General features: G+C 37.6%; 1 protein-coding gene across 5 annotated transcripts in view; it reads left to right on the top strand.

The window, feature by feature from the left end:
• PPA2 (inorganic pyrophosphatase 2) overlaps positions 1-23,691 on the top strand; it is a 104,581-nt gene that overhangs the window by 40,533 nt on the left and 40,357 nt on the right. For all 5 annotated transcript variants that reach the window (XR_010133449.1, XM_004040226.4, XM_055384674.2 and 2 more), the window contains one exon: positions 8,999-9,125. Coding sequence is in view for 4 of the 5 variants with exons in the window: in XM_004040226.4 (XP_004040274.1) it covers positions 8,999-9,125 (127 nt within the window). In the remaining variant the exon portion in view is untranslated. The remainder of the gene's footprint in view (positions 1-8,998; positions 9,126-23,691) is intronic.

The following is a 23,691-nucleotide window of genomic DNA, read 5'->3' as shown; positions in this document are numbered from 1 at the left end:
AGGTTAAGAAATCAGAGGTTTGGTGTTTTTTTAAGAATGCTGTAAACAATGGTTACATGCCCTTTTATAGAATTAGATCACTGTAGGAAATAACACATAAAGTGTCCCTCAGAAAATCTGATTCCTTGTCTTTGATCCTTTAGGATATTCTTCATGAGGCGTATACTTTTCAAAAAAACCTTCTCCTAGCCATTTTGTTTACTGAGAATGGTAAGGGGAAAAATGAATGATTTCCTTTAGGAACCCAAACCTTAATACTGATGCTTATAGTAAAGTACTAGTCTATAAACCATTATTTGAGGTGCTCTATATGAATTATCTCATTTATTCTTAAAACTGCTATGCTGTGAAACAGGTATTTTTATTTTCAAATTTTACATAAAATTATATTCCAAGGAAGTTAAGTAATTTCCCCAAACTTACATTGCTAGTAAGTTGGCAGAATTGGGATTGAATCCAAGGTATCTTGTTCTGGAGCCTGTGTTCCTAGTCTTCACACCAGGGGTGTCCAATCTTTGGCTTCCCTGGGCCACATTGGAAAAATAATTGTCTGGGGCCACACATAAAATACACTAACACTAACAATAACTGATGAGCTAAAAAATAAATAAATAAAATCTCATAATATTTTACGAAAGTTTATGAATCTGTGTTGGGCCACATTGAAAGCCATCCTGGGCTGCATGCTGCCCGTAGGCCGCGCGGGTTGGACAAGCTTGCCCTATCCCCTTCTGCTTCTACTGCTAATACTTGTGAGAATTGATCCACATATTTATATCCATCCTATTTATATTCTTTACAATTTGCAGGTTATAGCCATATGATTTCAACTTTTATTATTCAAAATGACAGAAGTCTAATTTTTGAGATTTACTTTATTAAGATACGTTTGATTAAAGTCTTGATTTAAATCAGCTGCATTGCAACAAGTTTTTCTGCAGAAAGTTTGTTCTTTTGCTTTAATTTGATAAATATTTGTATTTTTTTGACTGACATTTTTAAGAAATTATCTGATCAATTTTGTAGTTAAACACAAAAAAGTAAGTATTTTGTTCATTATAGAATAAACTTGAACGTAGGTATTGGAAAGAAGCGAACCATTCACTTAATGATAACAGAGTTTCAGGAGAGAGGACTTAAGGGATAGGAGCTGCTTTATTATGGTTCATTTTGACATGTATATAACAACCTCCACCATCATCAAAAATAATTTGTGATTAATTTTTTAAATTGAGGTACAATTCACATAAAATTAACCATTTTAAAGTGTACATTAAAATTAGTGGCAGTTAATACATTCACAGTGTTGTACAACCATCACCTGTATCTATCTAGTCCCAAACATTTCATGACCTTAAAAGGAAACCCCATCCCCATTAGCAGTCACTCCCCATTTCATTCTCTAACTGGCCCCTGGCAACCACTAATTTACTGTCTCTATACTGTAGGTTTACCTATTCTGGATATTTCATGTAAATGGTCTCACATGATATGTAACCTTTTGTGTCTGGCCCCTTTCACTTAGTGTACTTTTGAGATTCATCCATGTTGTAGCATGTATCGGTACTTCATTACTTTTTATGGCTGAATAATATTCCACTGATGGATAATATTACCTTTTACTTATCCATTCATTAGTTGATGGGCATTTGGCTTGTTTCTACCACTTGGCTCTTATGAATAGTGCCGCTATGAACATTCATGTATGAGTTTTTGTTTGAATACTCTTATCCATTTTTTTCACCTAGGAATGGAATTGCTGGGTCATATGGTAATTCTGAATTTAACTCTTTGAGGAACCACCAAACTGTTTTCCCCAGCATGTTAACTCCCACGAACAATATTCAAGGATTCCAGTTTCTCCAGATCCTCACCAATACTCATTATTTTCCCTTTTTGTTTTTTAACAATCATCCTAGTGGTTGTGAAATGGTATTGTGATTTTTTTAATTAAAACAAGCTTACGTCTGATTTTATCTTAAACAAATGTGGATAATTATTTTATCCAATAAAGTAATGCATTTAAAAAAATAGTTTTAGCCATAAATGTGAAGTAGATTTTTTCTAGCTTTATTGAGTTATAATTGACATATAATAAACTGTACCTATTTAAAGTGTACACAAATTGATGATTTTTGATATAATTACATGCAAAATTATTATCAAAAATAAGAAAATGAACATATTTATCACCCCCAAATGTTTTCTTACACTTCTTTGTAATCTCTTCCTTTGACACTCCCAACCCTCTGTCCTCAGGCAAGGACTGATCTGCTTTCTTAGTACAGTTTGGCAGGAGAAGAAGCTTTGGCTCAGTTTGGGGTATGAATCCCAGGTCTTCCATTCACTAGTTCTGTGATCTCAGGCAAAAATTATTTAACTGTTGTGAATCCCAGTATCTTTATTTCCAAGACAGGGATAATATCTACACTGTACACTAGTTTTTGTAAGTGAAGAATAAAATGATACCCATAGAAGACATACTGTAGTGCCCATCACACAGTGTGTGTTTGGTAAATCATTTTCTTTTCTCCTTGTACACTATTTGTTTTTCCTTATAGATATTTCACTACCCTTATCTAGACTATCCACTGTCATGTCCCTAATCTAGATCCAAATTACCTCATATCTATAGTGTTATAGTCTTCTGATTTGTTAGCCTCTATCTTGTCCTTTTATCATATTAGAGAACCTACCTTGACACTCTGTTGCCTAGATCAGGGCAGTGGCATTGGAAATGAAGAAGGCACAGCTATGAGAAATGATGCACATAGTGTTGATATTACATGTTTAAACTCACATGTGTTCGGTCTTATATGCTGTTCTGCCCTGGGGTGTCTAAGTCACCCAAATAAGATTGTAAATCCTTGAGAACAATTCATTCTTTCTTTTAATACGCAGTGCCTAATATAGAGCCGAGTACTTAATAGAGGCTAAACATGTGAGTGTCTAATATAATTGTGTATATTCCCTTGGAATTCAGATTTCAGTTTAGTTTATACAATCACTTTAGTCAGTTGTGTTAACTAATTACAATTCCATACAGATTTATGTTAAGATTTTAGAATCAACTTCCAAATATTCTGACAGGATTTATTTGACTTTATGACTTAAAATTCTAGTATTTTTTCCCTCAAAATAAATAATTTCAGGAAACAGAAGTGACTTTTTTCTACATACCTTGTTTTCTAAATGTAAAACTGCATTTTGAATTCTGAGAAATTTATTCTGAAGCATGTGTTCAAATTCCAGGTTTACAGTGAAAATCTATAGCCAACTAAACCTTTAAAAATAAAAGGATATATACAAAGAATGCATGCATATAAACTTGACGTTGGCAGCTTGAGGGAACCTCACCAAAATAACTTTCTTAAGCACATGGAACATCTGCTTAAGTCACGCTATTTCTGGGTTTCTCTTAAAATATTTTTGAAATATTTTATGAAACCTGTTTTGTCAATATCATTTATTATTTTCTTAAGGCTTTACTCTATTATGTTTTACTTTTCACTAGTAACCAATAAATGTGGTTTGTTAAAAAGGTACTATGAAGCAATGTAAAAGGATTCTCAGGTCTCTTTTCCCCTCAAGCAGCAGGAATCAAGTTTATATTATATAATGGTACATACAGGTTTATTTTCTATTTAGTGTGAGTGTCTAGGCCTAGTAGATACCTTAAATTTCAAGATATGTAAATAACTTCAGTTTCAGCACAAATTGCAATAGGTTGAAACTAAACAGGTCCACTTTCTTGGTGCCTAATTTTTTAAATATATGGATTGCTTTTACTTACATAATGTGATGAGATTTTGATTTGTTAATTAAAAAATTGTCCTTAGACCTTAAAATGACTTTTTTCTTAACTTTTTAATTTTGGAATATTGACCATTATATGAAACTTTGCAGGTAGGCATAAGGGAATAAGTTATATTCGTGCTGAAAATCTCAGACTCATTGATGATAGCTGCCAGTGACAGGAGTAGTGTTGCCACTGTAAGATGCGCCATCTTTGTTAGTTACTCTCATCTACTGGTTTCTTGTATTCTGCCTCTTGGTCATCTTTGATTCTCATTTATCTGTAAATTTTCTTGGTAATAAAATAATGCACTTCTAGCCAAACTTGCCCATGCTCTCTTATGTCCATAATTTTGGGGCTTGTTTTGGCAGTAGAATGAAATTAAAGGTTTTGCTTCAACTTCTGATTCCTCTAGATAGAAGAAGAAAAATGATCCCCTTTGTAGATTTAGAGCAGCCAGAGAAATTCCCTCCGGAATAGAGAAAGCAAAATATGGAGGAGAAGGTCAAGATGACAGGCAGCTACCTATTGTGTGAGAATTCTGCAAACACTAAGCAGGGATATTAATTTAAACCACAAGGTAGTTATATTATGAATGAGCTTGAACATCTTTTTATACTCCTAAAGGCTGTTTTCATTTCTTCTGTGAATTGCCTGTTGTTCATGGTTTCTTCCATTTCAATTGAGTTTTTTCAGTTTATTTATTTATTTTTTATTATACTTGAAGTTCTGGGTTACATGTGCAAAACGTGCAGTTTTGTTACATAGGTATATATGTGCCATGGTGGTTTGCTGCACTCATCAACCCGTCACCTACATTAGGTATTTCTCCTAATGCTATCCCTCCCCTAGCCCCCTACCCGCAACAGGCCTCAGTGTATGATGTTCCCCTCCCTGTGTCCATGTGTTCTCATTGTTCAACTCCCACTTATGAGGGAGAACATGAGTTCTGGTTAAAGTCTGTTTTATCAGAGACCAGGATTGAAACCCCTGCTTTTTTTTTTTTTGCTTTCCATTTGCTTGGTAGATCTTCCTCTATCCCTTTATTTTAAGCCTATCTGTGTCTCTGCACGTGAGATGGGTCTTCTGAATACAGCACACTGATGGGTCTTGACTCTTTATCCAATTTGCCACTCTGTGTCTTTTAATTGTGGCATTTAGCCCATTTACATTTAAGATTAATATTGTTATGTATAAATTTGATCCTGTCATTAGGATGCTAGCTGGTTATTTTGCACATTAATTGATGCAGTTTCTTCATAGCGTCGATTGTCTTTACAATTTGGTGTGTCTTTGCAGTGGCTGGTACCGGTTGTTCCTTTCCATGTTTAGTGCTTCCTTCAGGAGCTCTTGTAAAGCAGGCATGGTGGTGACAAAATCTCTTAGCATTTGCTTGTCTAGAAAGGATTTTATCTCTCCACTTAGGAAACTTAGTTTGCCTGGATATGAAATTCTGGGTTGAAAATTCTTTTCTTTAAGAATGTTGAATATTGGCCCCCACTCTCTTCTGGCTTGTAGGGTTTCTGCCAAGAGATCCGCTGTTAGTCTGATGGGCTTCCCTTTGTAGGTAACCTGACCTTTCTCTCCGGCTGCCCTTAACATTTTTTCCTTCATTTCAACCTTGGTGAATCTGACAATTATGTGTGTTGGGGTTGCTCTTCTCGAGGAGTATCTTTGTGGTGTTCTCTGTATTTCCTGAATCTGAATGTTGGCCTGCCTTGCTAGATTGGAGAAATTCTCCTGGATAACTTCCTAAAGAGTGATTTCTCACTTGGTTCCATTCTCCCCATCACTTTCAGGTACACCAATCAAACGTAGTTTTGGTCTTTTCACATAGTCCCATATTTCTTGGAGGCTTTGTTCCTTTCTTTTCACTCTTTTTCTCTAATCTTGTCTTCTCGCTTTATTTCATTAATTTGATCTTCAGTCACTGATATCCTGTCTTGTGCTTGATTGAATTGGCTATTGAAGCTTGTGTATGCTTCACGAAGTTCTCGTGCTGTGGTTTTCAGCTCCATCAGGTCATTTAAGCTCTTCTCTACACTGTTGATTCTAGTTAGCCATTCGTCTAACTTTTTTTCAAAGTTTTTAGCTTCCTTGCGAAGGGTTAGAACGTGCTCCTCTAGCTCAGAGAAGTTTGTTATTATTGACCTTCTGAAGCCTACTTTTGTCCACTCATCAAAGTCGTTCTTCATGCAATTTTGTTCTGTTGCTGGCGAGGAGCTGCAATCCTTTGAGGAGAAGAGGCATTCTGGTTTTTGGAATTTTCAGCCTTTCTGCTCTGGTTTCTCCCCATTTTGTGGTTTTATCTACCTTTGGTCTTTGATGTTGGTGACCTATGGATGGGGTTTTGGCATGGATGTCCTTTTTGTTGATGTTGGTGCTATTCCTTTCTGTTTGTTAGTTTTCCTTCTAACAGACAGGCCCCTCAGCTGCAGGTCTGTTGGAGTTTGCTGGAGGTTCACTCCAGACCCTGTTTGCCTGGGTATCACCAGCAGAGGCTGCAGAACAGCAAATATTGCTACCTGAAACTTCGTCCCAGAGGGGGCACCCATCTATATGAGGTGTCTGTCGGCCTCTACTGGGAGGTGTCTCGCAGTCAGGCTACATGGGAGTGAGGGACCCACTTGAGGAGGCAGTCTTGTCTATTATCAGAGCTCAAATGCCATGCTGGAAGAACTACTGCTCTCTTCAGAGCTGTCAGGCAGGGACATTTAAGTCTGGAGAAGCTGTCTGCTCCCTTTTGCTCAGATATGCTCTGCCCTAGAGGTGGAATCTAGAGAGAGAGTAGGCCTGCTGAGCTGTGGTGGGCTCTGCCCAGTTCACACTTCCCTGCGGCTTTGTTTACACTGTAAGCATAGAACTGCCTATTCAAGTCTCAGTAATGGCTGACACCTCTCCCCCTACCAAGCTCCCACATCCCAGGTTGATCTCAGAGTGCTGCACTAGCAGCGAGTAAGGCTCCGTGGGCATGGGACCTGCCGAGCCAGGCACGGGAGGGGATCTCCTGGTCTGTCGGTTGTGAAGACCATGGGAAAAGCATGGTATTTTGGGCAGGTGTGCACCATTCCTCCAGGTATTGTCACTCATGGCTTCCCTTGGCTAGAAAAGGGAAATCCCCCGACCCCTGGCACTTCCTGGGTGAGGCAACATCCTGCCCTTCTTTGGCTTGCTCTCCGAGGGCTTCACCCACTGTCCAACCAGTCCCAATGAGATGAACCAGGTACCTCAGTTTGAAATACAGAAATCACCTGTCTTCTGCGTCGATCTCGCTGGGAACTGTAGACGGGAGCTGTTCCTATTCGGCCATCTTGGAGGCAACCTCCTATTTTTTTAACTATTAAAATAAACTTTAAGTCATTATGTATATATATAAAACATATATTATGATAGAATATACTCATTTTAAGTATATAGTGAGTTTTGACATATGTATACACACACATAACCTCCTCCTTCAATTAAAATGTGAAGCATTTCCATCATCCCAGAAAGTTCCCCCTTTCCCCATTGCAAAGTCTTTCTGACTCCCGGCATTCTAGGTTGGTAGCGTTTTAAAGAATTTTAAAGATTTCATTTCTTTGTCTTTTGGCTTACATTGCTTCTAAAGAGAAATCAGCTCTCATTCTTATCATCATACCCTTATGTAATCTTTTTTTCCCCCTCTATCTGCTTTTAAGATTTACTCTCTGTCACTATCACTGGTTTTCAGCACTTTGATTATGATGTGCTTCACTTTGGATTTTGTTTGTTTGTTTATTCTGATGGGGGTGTGTGTGTGTGTGTGTGTGTGTGTGCGTGCATGTGTCCTTTCTCAATCTGTGGGGTTTATACTTTTCATCAAATTTGGAAATTTTTTGGGTGTTATTTATTCAAATATTTTTCGTCCTCCTCTTTCCCATTCTGGAATTCCATTTATACATGAGATAGAATGCTGAATGTTGTCCCAGAGGACACTGGGATTGTTAATTTTTTCTTATCCTTTTTGTTTCTGTGCTTCACTTTGGAAAATTTCTGTTACAGTGTCTTCAGGTTCACTAGTTTTCTCTTTGGCAATGTCTATTTTGTTGTTAAGCTCATTGAGAGAATTTTTCTTTTCAGATCATATATGTCTTAGCTCTTAAAGTTCTATTTGTTTTTTTTATGTTTTCTATTTCTCTCTTCCATATTGTCATGTTTTTCTTTAAATCTTTGAGCATATTTACAGTAGTTGTTTTGAGGTTCCTATCTGTTAATTCCATCATCTAACATTTCTGGAAATGTTTCTGTTGAATGATTTTTAATTTTTTCCCCATTTAGGGCTTACATTTTCTTGCATATTGACAGGATCTTGGATGTTGTGTTATGTTGAGTGCCTGGATGTTGTTGTCTTCCTTTAAAGAATATTTGTTTTTACAGGTAGTTACTTGTGAGTCAGTTTGGTTGTATCCAGGCACTTTTAAAACTTTGTTAGGACAGGTCTAGAGTAACCTTTATTTGAGAGCCAGTTTAGTCCTACCATTAATGCATGCCTATTATAGGCTCACTAATGAATGCCCCTTGTGGTAAATGAGGTTTTCCTGGGTGGTTGGAACTCATTTTATAGGTCTCTGGCCGTTATTCTTTGCCTTGACTTATAAAGTCTCATCCCATGCATGCACAGGTTAGTGTTTAATCCGTGTCTCAAAGGAACCCCTATGTATATTGCTGTAGTTATTTCTTATTTCTAGTACCATGCCCTACAAATTCCAGCTGCCTCATCCTCCATTTTTTTTTAACCTCAGTGAGATCCCTGTCCTCTTACTGGGTTTCTTTCTCTCTGCTGTGGTTTGGAATGTATATTGAGCAGAAAACCAGGGCAATCACGTCTCTTCTCATTTGTTTACTTCTCTCTGGGATCACAGTCCTGTACTGCCTGTTGTTTAATGTCTGAAACGAGTGATTTCATATATTTTTTCCAGTTTTTTAGTTGTTTGCAATGGGAGGGCAAGTTGTTTGTTTATCTGTAAAATAATTCAATCATTGGTGAAAGTGGAAATTTTGAGAAAGTTAACTCTAAAGGGACATTGCAAGGCAGACTTTGGCTATTTTCATATTATTTTTAATTATTGAGGCTTTGTTACATTTCAGTCTGTAGTTCTTTTAATCTTTTATATGGATTTCGTGATATGTGAGTAAACTCTCCAAAGCCTTGCAAATAGTGAATTTCTTTTCTCTTTAAAGATTCTTTCTTGTGGAGAAGTTATTCATGTGAAGATCCTTGGAATTTTGGCTCTTATTGATGAAGGTGAAACAGATTGGAAATTAATTGCTATCAATGTGAATGATCCTGAAGCCTCAAAGTTTCATGGTAAGACTGTTACTTTCCAGAAAGTGAAAGCAAATTAGTGTGTCATTGGAATTCTGAGAACTTAAAAGAAGTTCACATAGGGGAGTTAAATGTACTTTTTAAAAAAGAGAAAGGAAAAGATGTAGATAGACAAATTATATTTTAAATGAAGAAAGTACATTCTACTGGTTTCCCTCTATTCCCTTTTTCTTCCCTCTCCTGTCACCTCTCTTTCACTTTCTTCCTCTCCCTTTCACTCCTTCCTTCCCTCCTTTCTTCTTTCCTTACTTCCATGAATTTGATGGCCCAACTGCTGTTGGGAACTGTTTTGAAAGCATCCTTTGACTAGGTATAAAAGCATACGATACTGGCATTTTTACCCTGAAATCTCTTTTGTTCATATGACTAACAAGAAGAAACTAAGGAAGGAGTGTTCATCGATGACAAAAGCTATTTCTGCACCTAGTTTTTGTCTCTTCTTGTACAAATGAAGGGAAAAGTAACTGCCCTCTAACGAAATTTTGATGTCCTAGAAATTTTAAGTTCTGGAAATAGCTTGGCATGATTTAATTTTGTTTGGAGTCAGACAGACTTCAGTTTAAGTTCTGGCTGTGCTACTTCCTGGCTGAGTGACTTTGGGTAGATCATTCCTGAATTTCAGTTGCTCATCTCTAAAGGGAGGTGATTATACCCACTTGTAAAGTTGTTGGCAATATAAGAAATGATTTATTTAAAGCATCTGGCTTTCACATACCAGTGTTGAATATATGACAACTATTATAAGATTATTCTTTGACCAATTTTTCCTCTATTTTTCTTTCCTGTTTTTTTCTTGCTCAGGATCCTCTTTCCTTGTAAACCTCGATTCTAAACTGGAAGATATTACCATTTCTAAGATGACTGAACCTCATTAACAATGTATTAATCTTAGTTTATGTACCTTTTCTTGCACTTGAAACAGGAAGAGATTACTTTTTTGTCATTCTTGTATATAACTGAGAAAGGGAGAGGTCTGATAGCGTGAAGTGCATGTAACCTCACGATCAAAAGTAAAATGTGAAAACTACAATTAAAATATGAGCTCGTCTATAAACCATATATATTCCTTATCTCATTATTTTACCCTGATTTTTTTCTATTTTTATACTTTTCATATACATATGTATGAGAACAGTAAATAAATTTTATTTAGTTAAAAACATTTTTTAGCACCTTAACTGCTCCTCAAATGAGAATTGATAAGGTAATAGTCCCGCAGGCAGCCGAAACAAATCATCCACCTAATTCATTTGTGATCTGCCACACTAAAGTCATGAAACTGTGCTAAGGGATGCCCCTTTAAACTGAAAGAGCTGAGCACCTGAATGAAAATGAAAATATTATTTAGAGAGTAGTAGTTCAGTACTGTTGGAGATGTGATTTAACATTTTAAACTGTCTAGCATATAACAAGCGCTGGTGCCTGTTATAGTAGATATTGTTCTTAACTTAGAAGATGGTCAGAGAATGTAAGTGACTTGCCCACCTTTGCAAACATGTAAATAGTATACAGTTTGAACTCATTTCTGTCTGATTCTAATGTGTGAATTGCTCAGTACTGTATTGAGAAATATATAGCCCATCTATAATATTATACCAAGCAATTCATCCTTGATTCTAGTAATTTATATATTTGTAACTAGAGGTATTGAAACTACATCACATAAGCCTAGCATGACTCCTTGAGTTTCGTAAGTGTCAGAATAAAAAGTTTTAACTCTATTCATTTTATTTCTGTTGTGTACTCAGAATGGAGATGACTTTGCACTTTGGACACCTTTCTAAATTCCTTTCATATTTGCTTTTATGAAGAGATATGCAGAAACACTAAAGCCAGTTGCTGATTTGGGTTCAGAAGAAATTATTGAACTTGAGTAGTTAAAACAAGATGTTATTGTTTTAGAACACCAATACATTTATCATTGTATTAAAAGTGAACACGTATTATTTTCATCATGAAAAATACAACAATTCTTACTCATAATATGTTTTTGAACTCCTAAAAGAATGAGTAAAGTATATGGGGAAAATGAAAATTGTTTATTTTAAGGATATTTGTATATTGTTCACATTAGTTAGTACTTAAAGTACTCTTCTCCTATATCTAGATTTTATAAAATAAGTTTGGTAGTTTTTTTTTTGAGACAGAGTCTCTCTCTGCCTTCCATGATGGAGTGCAGTGGCACAATCTCAGCTCACTGCAACCACCGCCTCCTAGGTTCGAGTGATTCTTGTGCCTCAGCCTCCTGACTAGTTGGGAGTACAGGCGTGCGCCACCACACCTGGCTAATTTTTTGTATTTTAGAAGAGATGGGGTTTCACCGTGTTGACCAGGCTGGTCTTGGACTCCTGGCCTAAAGGGATCTACCCGCCTCAGCCTCCCAAAGTACTGGGATTACAGGTTTGAGCCACCATGCCCAGCAAGTTTGGTAGTTTTAAGAATCACACATTTTTTTCTCATTCCTTTTACCTACACATTATCGTTAATATAGTCTGCATACCTTTGTTGAATTTTCTTCTTTACTTTACAGAGACCGAGGAAAAAAATTGAGGTAGGCACAAATTGAAAGGAAGAAGAGATTGTAGTATAAATGTTTTTTATTTTTGAAAAATTATTTTTAGTCAACAGTGTTTAATCCTAAATCAAGCAACTTTTAAAATGTTTTGGTATTTATGTCTTTCATATTTACCATCTAAAATCACAAACACAGGATTTTAGATGGCATTTTAAAAATTATAAAATTAATTTTATACATGGAAATAAAAACTCAGAAGTATAAAAAAAGTATATAAAATGAAAGTAAAGTTTTTCTTCCTACCTCCCACCTCATCTTCTCAGATCTTATCGCAGATGTTTTTTGTTCTTTTGAATGGTTGCTTCCTTCTGTAAATGATGTGATTATATTTCTTAATTTATGCATTTTCCCTGTTGACTCAAATTATTACTTTGGAAGTCAAGGAACTTAAATTCTTAAACATGTATCAACTGTGTTACCATATTTCTACTATTACCCTAATAACTCTAAGTTGTATATTTGGAGCTGGATTTATTGCTTCATTGACTTTGAACAATAACTCTTAACTGCCCAGTGTAGAACTTAGCGCATTTGGTTTCTATATTTTTATCCTTTTCTGTCCCTTACAACCTAACTTCTCTCAGCTACACTATCAATTCTGCAGTATCAAAATTTATAATGTTTAAATTATGTTAAGTATAATTGTTTTTCCTATTTTGCTTCATGGTTGAATCTGAAAATTAAAAACTAGGTAGCATTTACAGTATTGTTATGTAAATATTCATTTAGTTTATCATACTATTTATTAAGTGATCATCTTTGAACAGACTGTTCTCTGAACCTCCTGCATAGCTATCACCTGCGGGTTTCTTTTCAATGCTTGGTTAGTTCTACTTACTTAAATTCTACCATTCCCTCTTTAGTTTTCCCTTTTCATTGTTGGCTGGTGTCCATTTTCCAAAAATATCTAATGCAGTAACTTTAAATATAAATTACTGTGTATAAATTGAAATTTCTATTACAAAGGAATAAGTGATTTTATATTTTATGACTGTTTAAACATTTGTCATCTATACTTCTTGGCATATTTGTCAGTCAGATAAACAAGAGAAATTTAAAAACACTTAGGGGAGGGCAGCTATCAGGAATTTTCTTTTTAATTGTGTAGTTTTCTGGGTATGTGTGTAATATAGGAGTATACAGAGATTTTTTAAATTTCCTATACATTTTTATTGTTATTAGGCATTTAAAAAGTAAATCCTTGGCCGGCATGGTTGCTCGCACCAGTAACCCAGCACTTTGGGAAGCTGAGACAGGAAGGTCACTTGAGTGCAGGAGGTGAGACTAGCCTGAGCAACGTAGTGTGACTTCGTTTCTATAAATAAATAAATAATAAAAATTATATCCATCCTATTAGTTTCTACTATCTTTAGAAAAAGAGGCCAAGGCAGGCAGATCACCTGAGGTCAGAAGTTCGAGACCAGCCTGACCCATGTAGAGAAACCCCATCTCTTCTAAAAATACAAAATTAGCTGGGTGTGGTGGCACATGCCTGTAATCCCAGCTATATGGGAGGCTGAGGCAAGAGAAGCGCTTGAACCCAGGAGGTGGAGGTTGTGGTGAGCCAAGAACACGCCATTGCACTCCAGCCTAGGCAACAAGAGCGAAACTCCATCCCAAAAAACAAAAAACAAACAAACAAAAAAAAAACAAGAAAGAAAAAGAAGCTGTTATTTGGCATGGTTTGTCAAAGTTTTTCTTTTTTGAAAATTAAGCTCGTTTTAGTTCATAGTATGTCCTTATGTATGTGTATTTTCTTTTTACTCTATTCATATAGACACATTTAAGTTGTGATTCTTCAAAGACATTTTGGGGTTGTTTTAATTTGTGAACAAATACAATAACTTTTATTTTTTGTGATATAAATAAAATGAAATAACTTTTTTGATCCTAATTAACATATGTACAGACTTTGGTAGACTATATGTCCCTGTTTTAATACTTACAGTTTTTACCTATGATGACTGAACTTAAACTAGCCATTGCATCAGAGAACATTTTTCAATTAGTAAAAAAAGTTTTTCTTGTTATAGTTCTGTAATTTTAACATTACTGTTTTAAGTCTTCTAGTTTCACCTTCTAAAAATGGAGTAGCCACTGTAAAAGTCTAAAAAATGTCCAAATAACATTTGAAATGAAACTCCTTGTATTCCTTGATACAAAATTCGTCATTTCAGCAGGCTCATTAACAAAAAGCCAAACACCGCATGCTCTCACTCATAGGTGGGAGTTGAACAATGAGAACACATGGACACAGGAAGGGGAACATCACACACCGGGACCTGTTGTGGGGTGGGGGGAGCGGGGAGGAATAGCATTAGGAGATATACCTAATGTTAAATGACGAGTTAATGGGTGCAGCACACCAACATGGCACATGTATACATATGTAACCAACCTGCACATTGTGCACATATACCCTAAAACTTAAAGTATACATAAAACAAAACAAAACAAAACAAAACAAAAAAACAGAGCACTAAGACCATTTTATGCCCTGTAATTAGGTTTCATGCCCTAATGCTCTTATTGGTACCCTAATGGCCTGAAAGAGTTAATAAGACTCCCAGGACACCTAAACTGTTACTAGAAAATACCTTGGCCAGTGCGAATAATAGCTTTGGTTATGAAATAACCAAGTTTAGAGCTTCTTAAGAAGATTGAAATGCTAGGGCATGTGTAATTTTTCTCGTGGTTAAATTAACCACCTTCTATAATGTACAGCTTCAGATACTCACCAAACAGATGTTTGTGCCTCTTCAGAACTGCGACTGATGCCTAAGGACCTTATGTCAGGAGAACTAATGTCACGAGGAGCTAATTTAGGCCTAGATGCTATTTCAACTTGCAGAGCAATGAAGATTTCTTTTGTTTGGTCTTTAAACAAATGAAAACTATTTTCTGTTGTGCTGCAATAACTGTTTACGTGTGCAGTGATTTTATAGTTTTAAAAAATGAAAGATTTAAAACAATCGAAATCAGAATAGTTATATTGATATAGATACATTGTGGATGAATACATTATATGAGCAATTATTTAAAATGAGACCGTTCTGACATTTTCATAGGCCGGCATCACACTTGTCCTAAAATTATTAAGGTATGTCTTTTATATATGTAGAATTTCAGCTTATATTTAGAGAAATTTAAAAATAAAAACTACTACTCTCTTTCAAGGCAAAAATAAATATGTTGAGACACAATCTAATTTGGCTTAAATGTTCATTTGCTAAGTAAACACTTCTAGTGCTTCTGTAATTATTATTTAAAGATAAGCAAATTAATGTAGTGTTTGATTTCCTTTCTTCCTAAAACACAACTTAATACTGCCATTTAGGGGAATAAAAAGAATAGCATAGTGATCTTAAGGGAAAATATTCATGTTTTGTAACCAGAAAGAATAGAGTTCAATTTGTGTGTGTTAGAAGACAGCAGAATGTACTGGCTTGGAAAGGGGCTTGCATATCAGCATCATCAACCTAAGAGCTCTAACATTTGTCAAACAATTGCAATATGCCTAAGAAGAAACTATGCTAAGTGCTTCTTTTGGAATATGTTTAATCTTCACACAACTTCAATGAAGATAAGTTATTCTCTTTTTTTAAGGATAGAGAAACTGAGGCACCGGGTGGAAGGGGCATGGGGCATGGTTAGTAACTAGCCTAAATCATATGGCCAGTCATTCCACTCCAGTCTGGCTCCAGAGTCCATGTTCTTCATTGCTGCATTACATCACTCTTCTGAAAAATGCCGGGTTAGTCAGCTGTATTTGTGGCCTTGGACCTTGTTGCTTTCTAAGAGTGCTGACCATTTGCTCTTAAGTAATTTAGGCATCAGTGGGACAATGATAGAGATTCCAGTGAAAAGTTAGCTCTTTTGATCATATTCGTCATTTCATTAATAGGTTTAGGTATGTAGGGATGGGTTGTAGGAGGAGGCAGTTGAGGAACAAGGACAAATCGAGTTAAAAAATTATAATTGAGATGGAATTAAATTACCGAGAACCTGCTGTCTCTTTTTTGAACCTTGACCTCTTACAGTTTTTTTTTTTTTGGTTTCAGTCATTCCCATGATATGGTGAAGTATGGGGGAGGCCTAAATTCTAAAATCCTCTTTTTGTTTATTAATTATCTGACCTCGGAAAAGTCCTAACCTCTCAAAGCCTTTGTTTCTTTATTTCTTAAAATTGTAGAGTGGATCTTCTGATCACTAAAAGATCCCTAGGGTTTTTCCCATCTCTAAATTTTTGTTATAGGAAATATTTTTAATCTGTTATTTTTAGCTTGTTGTCTTCTGTTAGTAGAAAGACCTAAATTATCTTCAAAGTTAGCGCTATGGGAAACCCAGTTAAAATTAAAGGATTAGACGATTTCTTGGGGACATTGGCACATTTTTAAGTGCTTTAGGGTAACTGTTAAGGGATGAAGCTGGAAGTTCAATGGAGGTCAGTCTGACCCGAGACCTGTGCATTTAGCCACTTTGTTATATGCTTCAAATCAAAATTAGATTAGAAATATTTGAATTCCTTCCATATACAAGGCAGCTGTATGGTTTTCATTTTACTGGTCATGTGAAATTACTTGTAAACTGGTAATGAATGTCTATATTTTGAGAAAAATCTAAGTCTTTTCTGAGAGGTTTTTCTGCTACAGTGCATATAGTCTCTATGTAGAATTACCTTGTTTGGTAATACTCACTTTGACATGTGTTAATTCCATTATTTTTTCATGATGTTAATACACATTTTTAGTACAGGTTTTGTCTTGGTAAGAGTACAATTTATGAAGAGGAGAATGGAGAAGGAAAGGGCAAGAACAATGAAAGATACTCTTCATTAGCCCATGAATGTTAAACGTAGATATGCAGAACAGTTTGGAAAACATGAAAATCTTTTAGAGATTCTGAGTAAGCATAAATTATTAAGAAAATCAGTTCTCTTTGCAGGGACCTCTATTTGTGATACAGAAACTACAATGAATGTTATTAAATGAAACTTGTTTCTTGTGAATGTTTATAAGTCATTAAAAACACATGTTCTTGCTTCCCACAGAGTTTCTTTAGAGGGTACTAGTTGTGCACATGTTTAGTTCTGTGGGAGCAACATTTATAGTACTGGGATGAGAGTGTTGTGCAAATGAATCAACATCACTTCCTTTAGTAAAATGGAAACTCCTTTTTCATTTTTCTTTTTTCCTCCCCTTTGGACAAAATTTTAGCATAAAGCCATATCCTGGTGTCTTTTTTCCCCTTTTATATAATAAGGGCAAAGAGATAGGGTATTACTTTTATGTCACTGGTTTTTATCTAAAAATAAAAAATTCTCAGCCGATTGTATGCTTTCTTCACTTTGTGTTATGGTTGGGTGGAGATAATCCAGGTAAAGCAGCATTTTAATGTTTTTCCATCCTAATATTTGTGGAAGTATATGTAGCCCTCAATTTGTGAAAGCGGGTGGAATGTTTAGAGATGTGAATTTATATAGTTTGATAAAGCTCCCTGGGTGATTCTGATAGATTTCCTTCAAATTGAGAACCATTCCGTTAATCAATTCTTTTCTGCTGGTTGGACATTCTAGTCCTGGATGTAGAATAATTGGTAACAATTTTGATATTTATTCAGTTAGAAGAAGGTCTTAAGATGTAATTACCTAATTAACTTTGATATTTGCCTCGCACACACCTGTCACTCCATTTTTAAAGCTAATATATTGATTCCCTTTGAGATCTTGAGCAAATTACTTAACCTTTTAGAGTCCTAGTTTACTAATTTGCAATAAAGAGATAAATAATACCTCATTTACAAGTTGTGAAGTTTAAATGACATACTATTGTTGGCAGCAGTGGCCCGTCTGGAGCAGCCACTGCAAAGACTGGCTGCAGCCGGGGAGGCACAGCCAGGGCTGCACACTCCACCGAGCTACTGGAGCCAGGAACAGGTGGGAGCCCCACCCCCTTCTGAGTTGGCAGGGTGGGATCACCACCCTCCGGGACACAGCTGCAGCCACCCAGCCACAGCTGTGGACCTGGGCATCCCTGCACTCTCGGGGGCCTGAGAAGCCCCCACCCACCTCTGCAGGCTCGGAAGTGCCTGCTACTGCTGTCTGGCCTCTCCCCACTCTGATTTTGGAGTGAAGTCGAGGCCGAGCCTGGGTGCTGTTGCAACCCAGCCAGGTGTGCCCTCACTCATAGTGGCACTGACACACCAGCCCCCTGCCACCTCGGCCCCCTCTGGACTTTTGGCGCTGACGAGCATGGGAGGGAGGCCAAAGAGGTGCTGAGGGTGGCTTGGTGCAGGCCTGTAGGTGCCCCTTGGCACAAACAGCCTGGGTACAGTGGATGATGTATAGATAGCGGGAGGCAGACAGGCTCCTGGGCGGAAAGAGGTGGGTCCACAGTGAAGCCCCACCTTAAAGCCAGGGATGGCCTGAAGCCTGGGGACCAGGCTGTCTGTTCTGGGTGAAATCTGTGGCCTGGAGTGAGAACCTATGGTGCGTTTTCTGGGCCTAACCATGGCTGCCCATGGGCCAATCAGCACACACTTCCTCCCTCCTGAGCCCATAAAAACCTTGGATTTAATCAGACTCGGGAGGACGGGACAACCTGCCTGCGATAGGAGCTACCCACTCTGGGTGTCCTCTCTGCTGAGGGCTGCAGTCTTAGTGGGCCTCAGGATCAATGGGATAACCTACCTGTGGATAGGAACTACCCACTTCTGATCTTCTGAGAGCTGTACTGTCAGTAAAGCAGCTTGTGCTGCTCACCCTCCATTTGCCTAGGTACCTCATTCTTCTTCTGTACGGGAGAAGCACTCGGGAACACCCAAATGGCGAAACTGAAAGAACCCTAAGGCAAACAAGTCTGAAACATGCCACCTCCTGATCCTGCTCGCCACATTGCAGGCAACAAGGAGAAGAGGAGCTGGGCCCCTTCAGGGATCCCAGACCTAATGGCTCTCTGAGCCAGGGCTGTGACACCCTCTTTGGGACTCTGCACTTCTTGGTGCCTCCAAGCTTCTAAGTGCCACCGTGTTTCCTGGAGCCTCCAGTGGAAGCCACTTGCGGGGTTTGCCTGGTCCAGCTGCAGCCTCGCAGGGAGCCGGTGCCTGTGCTGGTACCCGGAGTTGCCTGCCCTTTGCCACTCCATGCCTGGCTTGCCCTTGGCATGCGTGGGATCCAGGCTTAGCACGAGCGGAGCGCAGCCTGCCAGGCCGAGTGGGTGGAAGGAACCCAGCGGGCCGAGCAAAACTCGGGAAAAGGCGCCACTGGCCACAGAGGTTTCCAGCTGGAAAAGCGACAGCTGAAGAATCCTGTGGCACTGTTACTGAGCCATAGGTTTAAAGTATTTCAAAATTTTACTAGATATTATCAAATTGCCTTTTGCAGTGATTGTATCATCAGTGTATGAGAGTAAATGCTTCCTAAATAATAGTTTATTATTTTTTTGCCAATCTGATACATAAAAGATGATTATCTTGTTTTAATTCTTTATTTTTCTGCTTACTACTGGGTTGGAACATCTTGTATTTCTGTTGGCTTATTTGTATCTTCTCTTTTGTGAATTGAGTATGTAAATTGTTTGCCCTTTTTCTATTGGGGTTGACATTCTTTTGGTATACCAGAGTTTTTGGATATTAACCCTTTATTATTTAGGTTGCAAACATTCTATTTGCAGAGATGCTATATTGACTTTTGGCTTACAGAGGTTTTAAATTTTGATGTATTCCATTTTATCAGTCTTTTTTAATACATCACTTTAGTGTTTCGATTCCTGTTTAAAGATTTCTTACCTCTTGGTCAGAAAGATGTTTTTATTTTCTTTTCACTCTTGTATTTTATTATCTTTACAATCGAGTCTTGAATTTATGTGGAATTAATTTTGTCTGTGTATACAATTTTTCTAACACTGCTGAACAGAAAAAGTCATTTTCTTCCTCCTGTTTTGGAATGTCTTTCTTACACATTTCATTATACAGGAGTCTGTTTCTGGATTCTATATGGTGTCAGTGATAGACTCCTGTGCCAGCGTCATGTTATTTTAATTATGAAGCCTTGTAATAAGGCATATATGAGACTAATCTTCCACCTTTTGTTCTACTTTTTCAAACTTGATGTTTCTTATGCCTTTATTCTTTTTTTTCTTTTTATACTTTAAGTTCTAGGGTACATGTGCACAAAGTACAGGTTTGTTACATAGGTATACATGTGCCATGCTGGTTTGCTGCACCCATCAACTCGTCATTTACATTAGGTATTTCTCCTAATACTATCCCTCCCCCAGCTCCCCACCCCCCAACAGGCCCTGGTGTGTGATGCTCCCCACCGTGTGTCCATGTGTTCTCATTGTTCAACTCCCACCTATGAGTGGTGTTTGGTTTTCTGTCCCTGTAATAGTTTGCTCAGAATGATGGTTTCCAGCTTCATCCATGACCCTGCAAAGGACATGAACTCACCCTTTTTTATGGCTGCATAGTATTCCATGGTGTATATGTGCCACATTTTCTTAATCCAGTCTATCATTGATGGACATTTGGGTTAGTTCCAAGTCTTTGCTATTGTGAATAGTACCGCAATAAACATACGTGTGCATGTGTCTTTATAGTAGCATGATTTATAATCCTTTGGGTATATACCCAGTAATGGGATCTCTGGGTCAAATGGTATTTCTGGTTCTAGATCCTTGAGGAATCGCCACACTATCTTTTGCAATGGTTGAACTAATTTACACTCCCACCAACAGTGTAAAAGTGTTCCTATTTCTCCACATCCTCTCCAGCATCTGTTGTTTCCTGACTTTTTAATGATTGCCATTCTAACTGGCGTGAGATGATATCTCATTGTGGTTTTGAATTGCATTTCTCTGATGACCAGTGATGATGAGCATGTTTTCATGTGTCTGTTGGCTGCATACATGTCTTTTTTTGAGAAGTGTCTGTTCATATCCTTTGCTTACTTTTTGATGGGGTTGTTTTTTTCTTGTAAATTTATTTAAGTTCTTTATAGATTCTGGATATTAGCCCTTTGTCAGATGGGTAGGTTGCGAAAATTTTCTCCCATTCTCTAGGTTGCCTGTTCACTCTGACAATAGTTTCTTTTGCTGTGCAGAAGCTCTTGAGTTTAATTAGATCCCATTTGTCAATTTTGGCTTTTGTTGCCATTGCTTTTGGTGTTTTAGACATGAAGTCCTTGCCCATGCCTATGTCCTCAATGGTAATGCCTAGGTTTTCTTCTAGGGTTTTTATGGTTTTAGGTCTAACATGTAAGTCTTTAATCCATCTTGAATTAATTTTGTATAAGATGTAAGGAAGGGATCCAGTTTCAGCTTTCTACATATGGCTAGCCAGTTTTCCCAGCACCATTTATTAAATAGGGCATCCTTTCCCCATTGCTTGTTTTTGTCAGGTTTTTCAAGGATCAGATGGTTGTAGATGTGTGGTGTTATTTCTGAGGCCTCTGTTCTGTTCCATTGGTCTATATGTCTGTTTTGGTACCAGTACCATGCTGTTTTGGTTACTGTAGCGTTGTAGTATAGTTTGAAGTCAGGTAGCATGATGCCTCCAGCTTTGTTCTTTTTGCTTAGGATTGCCTTGGCTATGCGGGCTCTTTTTTGATTTCATATGAACTTTAAAGTAGCTTTTTTTTCCAATTCTGTGAAGAAAGTCATTGGTAGCTTGATCGGCATGTCACTCAATCTATAAATTACCTTGGGCAGTATGGCCATTTTCACAATACTGATTCTTCTATCCATGAGCATGGAATGTTTTTCCATTTGTTTGTGGCTTCTTTTATTTTGTTGAGCAGTGGTTTATAGTTCTCCTTGAAGAGGTCCTTCACATCCCTTGTAAGTTGGATTCCTAGGTATTTTATTCTCTTTGTAGCAATTGTGAATGGGAGTTCACTCATGATTTGGCTCTCTGTTTGTCTGTTATTGGTGTATAGGAATGCTCATGATGTTTGCACATTGATTTTGTATCCTGAGACTTTGCTAAAGTTGCTTGTCAGCTTAAGGAGATTTTGGGCTGAGATGATGGGGTTTTCTAAATATACAATCATGTCATCTGCAAACAGGGACAATTTGACTTCCTCTTTTCCTTATTGAATACCCTTTATTTCATTCTGTTCCCTGATTGTCCTGGCTGGAACTTCCAACACTATGTTAAATAGGAGTGGTGAGAGAGGACATCCTTGTCTTGTGCTGATTTTCCAGGGGAATGCTTCCAGTTTTTGCCCATTCAGTATGATATTGGCTGTGGGTTTGTCATAAATAGCTCTTATTATTTTGAGACCTCTTTGTAGGTCTCTAAGTACTTGCTTTATGAATCTGGGTGCTCCTGTACTGGGTGCATATATATTTAGGATAGTTAGCTCTTCTTGTTGAATTGATTCGTTTACTGTTATGTAATGGCCTTCTTTGTCTCTTTTGATCTGTGTTGGTTTAAGGTCTTTTTTTATCAGAGACTAAGATTGCAAACCTTGCTTTTTTTGCTTTCCATTTGCTTGATCTTCCTCCATCCTTTATTTTGAGCAAAGTGTGTCTCTGCACTTGAGTTGCATCTTCTGAATACAGCACACTGGTGGGTCTTGACTCTTTATCCAATTTGCCAGTCTGTGTCTTTTAATTGGGGCATTTAACTCATTTACATTTAAGGTTAATATTGTTATGTGTGAATTTAGTCCTGTTGTTATGATGTTAGCTGGTTATTTTGCCCATTAATTTATGCTGTTTCTTCATAGTGTTGATGGTCTTTACCATTTGGCATGTTTTTGCAGTGGCTGGTACTGGTTGTTCCTTTCCATGTTTAGTGCTTCCTTCAGGAGCTCTTGTAAGGCAGGCCTGGTGGTGACAAAATCTCTCAGCATTTGCTTGTCTGTAAAGGATTTTGTTTCTCCTTCACTTATGAAGCTTAGTTTGGCTTGATATGAAATTCTGGGTTGAAAATTCTTTTCTTTAAGAATGTTGAATATTGGCCCCCACTCTCTTCTGGCTTGTAGGGTTTCTGCAGAGTGATCAGCTGTTAGTCTGATGGGCTTCCCTTTGTGGGTAACCTGACCTTTCTCTCTGGCTGCCCTTAACATTTTTTCCTTCATTTCAACCTTGGTGAATCTGACAATTATGTGGGTTGGGGTTACTCTTCTGAAGGAGTATGTTTGTGGTGATCTCTGTATTTCCTGAATTTGAATGTTGGCCTGCCTTACTAGGTTGGGGAAGTTCTTCTGGATAATATCCTGTACAGTGTTTTCTAATTTGGTTCCATTCTCCTCGTCACTTTCAGGTACACCAATCAGACGTAGATTTGGTCTTTTCACATAGTCCCATATTTCTTGGAGGCTTTATTCATTTCTTTTCACCCTTTTTTCTCTTATCTTGTCTTCTCACTTTATTTCATTAATTTGATCTTCAGTCACTGATATCCTTTCTTCCACTTCATCAAATTGGCTGTTGAAGCCTGTGCATGCGTCATGAAGTTCTTGTGCTGTGGTTTTCAGCTCCATCAGGTCATTTAAGGTGTTCTCTACACTGTTTATTCTAGTTAGCCATTTGTGTAACCTTTTTAAAGGTTTTTAGCTTCTTTGCAATGGGTTAGAACATGTTCCTTAAGCTCGGAGAAGTTTGTTATTACTGACCTTCTGAAGCCTACTTCTGTCCACTCATCAGACTCATTCTCCATCCAGCTTTGTTCTGTTGCTGGCGAGGAGCTGCAATTCTTTGGAAGAGGAGAGGCGCTCTGGTTTTTTGATTTTTCAGCTTTTCTGTTCTGTTTTCTCCCCATCTTTGTGGTTTTATCTACCTTTGGTCTTTGATGTTGGTGAGCTACAGATGGGGTTTTGGTGTGGATGTCCTTTTTTGTTGATGTTGATGCTATTCCTTTCTGTTAGTTAGTTTTCCTTCTAACAGGCCCCTCAGCTGCTTGTTTGTTGGAATTTGCTGGAGGCCCACTCCAGACCCTGTTCGCCTGGGTATCACCAGCGGAGGCTGC

The sequence above is a fragment of the Gorilla gorilla genome, chromosome 3 (genome assembly GCF_029281585.2).
Source record: "Gorilla gorilla gorilla isolate KB3781 chromosome 3, NHGRI_mGorGor1-v2.1_pri, whole genome shotgun sequence".
NCBI lineage: Eukaryota > Metazoa > Chordata > Mammalia > Primates > Hominidae > Gorilla > Gorilla gorilla.
The sequence above is the reverse complement of the archived record's forward strand: the minus strand, read 5'-3'. Positions and strand labels throughout refer to the sequence as shown.